The sequence below is a fragment of the Echinococcus granulosus genome, assembly GCF_000524195.1.
Source record: "Echinococcus granulosus chromosome Unknown EG_S00025, whole genome shotgun sequence".
Taxonomy (NCBI): Eukaryota; Metazoa; Platyhelminthes; class Cestoda; order Cyclophyllidea; family Taeniidae; genus Echinococcus; species Echinococcus granulosus.
Window position 1 is genome coordinate 998,941 of NW_020170405.1, and position 4,562 is coordinate 1,003,502.

Below are 4,562 nucleotides of genomic sequence, written 5' to 3' on the forward strand. Positions count from 1 at the left end.
AAAAGCAGTTATATAGCAAGGAATGGGGTTTAGCGTAATTTCATGTGAATAGGGTTTTGCGCCTTTTCCTCCTTGCCGCATTTTTTCCCACTTCAGTGTGTCCACCAATATTTGCCTTGGTCCTACCCCGCTAGTAGCGAGGTGGAAGAGGTATCGCGTGTTCACATATTTAGTAGCTTTATGCAGGAACGGTAGACACCTCCGTACAAACTTCCAGGTGGTTCGCAGCTAGTACTACTTCAGCTGTTAAAACCCTGTAGACCATGGGCTGGGTAGTTGCCGAAGGTGGGCGTGATTTCCAGCCCTTCATTTAGAGATCGTCGCCAATTTTCTCACTCACAGCATATGTGCTTCTTTCGCTTCGTTAAGGTCTATCTACCAGCAGTAGATATCAGGATGGATATCCTTTAGGGTGGGGTTCGCAATCCGCTGCTACCAGTGCAGCGATCCGAGACTGCCTCGGTGACCAATAAAGACATAACACTCGGGAAGAATATATATGTTTAGCACACGGTGGGGCTTGGGGTCACTGGCAAGGCCTGGAGGTCAGACCGCCTGGCGAAGGCACTGTGGCGGAGCACCCAAGCGGTCCCTTTACCAAAACTGAGGGTTAATTGAACAACCAACGTATTATAGTGTGCACATTATACATATGCTCATTAATGCAACAATGAGCCAAACTAGATATGATAAATAGCTAATTTCATATTCAAGTTGCTCTTTATTAAAATAATAATCATAATGCACCAAAATTCTGAATTAGCTTATGGTTTGACCTAAAGCATGGTAAAATGGAGAGCATGCACGGTTGGGGGATTCAGTGTGAACCACAACAAGAATTGAGTTTATACAATATAGGAAAATAGCAGGGCCGGCTCAAAGTAGTCAACTTTTGATGTGATAGATATAAACAAGGAAAAAGTTCAATCATAAAGAATTTGGAGGCTTATGTATGCGTCCACTCCATCTGAGCGACATTTGATTGCCTCGATGACACGCTCTTCCATCCCCTGAATGGGAAGTGGGATGATAATTTCTGACACTTTCATGGATCTTCATTTCATTACTATACTGCGCAGATGCAGGACGCGAACGATGAAAACAACGTCTCCGTTTCCGGTGATTGATCACCTTCCCCATATGCACAATTTTTAAACTGCATCAAAGCCCTCAAGAGGCATGGCGTTTGGAGATCCCTCAATGTTTGGTTTCAGTTTATCAACAAACTTTCTCAATGAGGTCAAAGGAATATGTTGGTGGCCTTGGTTAAGCCAAATCAGAATGGGTTAAACATTTAAATGCCCATCGTCCTCGCTATTTAGGAAGTTGAAAAGACTTGAGAAAGCGCGTTCATCGCCGTTAGGAGTATTGAGTGTCCGATAAGAGGTGTTCTTATGCGTTTTTAAGAGAGATGCAAATCAAAGTTGAGAGGTGTCCCATTTGTCAGAAAACCCATAGCTCAGGGGATATCCTCCGTTCAAAGCCATCATCATTCTCACTGATTTCTTCTCTCCTGTATCGCAGTCTAAGTTACCCATAAACTACAATTATTTCTCACATTTTTTGTGTTTATTTCTAGGTAGACACCATTTCTGCCCAACTTTGAGTACAAAATTTGCTGTAGTACACAATGTTCCAAAATATTTCACTAATTTGTCACTCACTATAAGCTTTTCTAAATCGTTGTTTAAACATAACTTCTCCAGATCACCAAAAATAGTGAAACAACTAGATGTGCCTGACTGACCCCTTATTTGCTTTCACTGGACCGGCATACAACGATTTATATTATTTTTCGTTGTTTCCAATTATATTTTGGATTTGATTTTAAGATGCCCCCAGGCCGTGAAATGGGAGTGCTTTCCGACATCTTCCTGCCATGCACCAACGAAACAACCAACAATGTTCCATAGTACATACGGCGTAAGAAGAACTTTTAACATCGCACGCAAACATTTACGACTGTCTTATATCAGGCAGAAAATATATTACGACTGACAGAGCCGGACAAACATCTACCGAGAAGGAGATATAGTGCAACTTTACAGGGCGATTCCCCCACCTCGGATACACCGCAAGTTTCATCACCCATGGAGCAAGGCCCCATTCCGAGTGGTGAAAGTGCTCTCACCTACAAACTACCTTTTTCGCAATGCACAACTGCGTGCCCAGCCAGTAACCGTTCGCCACAACAAGATGCGACCCTACAAAGAGGCACCACCGGTTGGATATGAAATTGAGGTTTACGCTCTTACGGAAGACAGGAAACCACCGGGTGGCAACTTTGAAAAGGAGCTCATAAGTGGTAGCACCAAGGATGGTGCTGAAAGGACGAAGGGACTGTGTAATACTTATGTTGTTTTAATGTTCCTTTCAGAGAGGAGGCGGACAGACGCATCGAACCTCGTCACTGAGGAGCTGTTAGCATCTCAGAACCCGGGGAAAGTTCCGTGTTCAAACCCTCTAACCCTGTATTCATTTCCCATTTACTTTAAGCAATAAACATGACAAAACTAAATCAGTCTGGGTGTTCTCGGTGTAAGAAGGCCAGGGAAAAGGAGATCAACAGGACTAGTCTTGCATGAAGACTACTTAATATTTATCAATAAGAGTTCACGTCTTTTAAAAGTGCCAATGACGTAGGATAACCCAATTTCACATATTTAGAAATTCGCAGTGGAAGTCATTTTAAGAACCGCTTCTTGTTGCCAAACTAATAGCAAAGATAATCATGTAAAAGCACGAAAATATGGAGCAGCTGGTTGGCATGGCCACCTTTTTTATGCTCCCTTCAAGTATTCAATCGTTTGCCTCCCCACCTCGAGTTGAACATGGAAGTAGATGCCAGTTTTAAAGGATAAATGAGGTTCCCCATGGCATTTAGCGTACTCTCTTTATATGGCCTAAAGGAGAGGCTGATGGAGCGACACAGAAGCTTCACATCCACCTTCACAACGACTAAGAAAAATTGAAAAATGATGCCCCAATTTCTGTAGTGGATCATGCATTATGGTGCTTAATTAATTCAATATTTGCTGTATATCTTCGGTTTGAGTAAAGCACTTTTGCCAATTCGTTCTTCGAACAGATTCAGAATTGGTAATAAATCCGGACTAGACCGAGAGGAGCAGTTTCACTATTAGAATCTGTCGCATCTTGCGTCAACGAGTGATGTATAAAGCAAATGCATTCTCTGATGAGTGAACCACAAATCCATCGAACAACCCATACATCCGCGGTGCAAATCAACGCCACGCGACCCGCCTGCAGACGGAGTGGAGCAGTGTGTCACATTGCGTCGCCTCAGACAGTCTAGCACTCCATCTAAATCTGAGGCAGAGACAGATATTAAATAATGATAGGGTTAGAAAAGCATCTTTTCAATTCCATGACATGACATCCACAATCTCGCATCAATCCAGTTTAAAGAGAAACGTTTCATTCCTTTTAATAGACCGACTTCAGCAGTCTTGAAGAAGTCTTTGCATCCAACGCAGTATTCCCATCCTACGCTTTAGTGGGCTTTGCTACATGTATATTTGTTGAGTACAAGAAGCCACATTGATCCTGCCATTGTAATCCCTAGATTGCCCACAATGCTTTTTAATAAAGATGAAAAATTGGTTCATCACGTTCACAGAAGTACACTTCGGTTTGCATTCAAAATTAGTGGTAAGTAAGTTCACGGACCACAATATGTGTTTCTGAACATTCTTTAAATGTCAACGTAAAATAAACTGCAAAAGCCCAAGGATTTTCTTACTTGACTTAAATATCAACACCCATGCAAATGATGCATGAAAAGCTTATCAATTTCTGAGGAACTTGGAGCAAAAATTTCTGTGCTAATTTCGTAGAAATAAAACAGTTTCAACAACAATTTTGAGAGGTATGCAGAACAACATACAGTGCCTTACATTTTGTGTCAGAGTAGGGCATTCTACTGGGACATTTGTGAGCGAGTGATGCAAGGACACGACCAAGAAGTTGCAGAACATCTTAACTTACTTATTTTATTCAAACTGCAGTGCTGTTCTGTTCCTGAGTAGGTAGAATACCGCCAGCTAGGGGATGGTCGTGAATTGCCATTGCAGTTTGAGGGTCCATGCTACCTACATGTGCTACAAGGTTGCAGAATCGAGGTTTAGCACCTACTGCCATTCCGTACTCGCGTTCACCAGCCACACTTCCGCCAAATACTTCCTCGCCGACAGCTCCACCAGTCTTTAGCTTGGCGGTTCCACAACGCGATTCAGACAAAGTGGCTTCCTTATTTCCCCACCACTTCCACATTAATCGCTCCAAAGAAAGAAGGCCATATGTGTCTTGAACTAATATGTGCTATCGAGATAAGCACACGCCATTCCCACGACAAAGAAGGGAGAGTAAAGTGAAGAACAAGCAGTTGTTGACTTGAGGTGGATGATTACACTACATGTGACCAAATTAATCTAACTAGTACATCTGTTCTGAGCCATTCACTTGAAGAAGACGTCAGTGGAAGACCCGTCAAAATAAGAGTGTTGACTCAAATGGAGACTTTAATGATGAAGTTAAAAAAA

At 42.4% G+C, this 4,562-nt stretch overlaps 1 protein-coding gene across 1 annotated transcript in view; it reads left to right on the forward strand. All coding sequences in view use genetic code 11, as the record gives it.

Annotated features, from left to right (window-relative positions):
* Positions 1-3,596: 3,596 nt before the first annotated feature.
* Positions 3,597-4,562, forward strand: part of EGR_04246 (hypothetical protein) — a gene marked incomplete at both ends in the record, with an annotated part of 18,331 nt that continues 17,365 nt past the window's right edge. Inside the window, 2 exons of the mRNA XM_024493495.1 lie at positions 3,597-3,676; positions 3,858-3,889. Coding sequence (XP_024352196.1) covers positions 3,597-3,676; positions 3,858-3,889 — 112 coding nt within the window. The remainder of the gene's footprint in view (positions 3,677-3,857; positions 3,890-4,562) is intronic.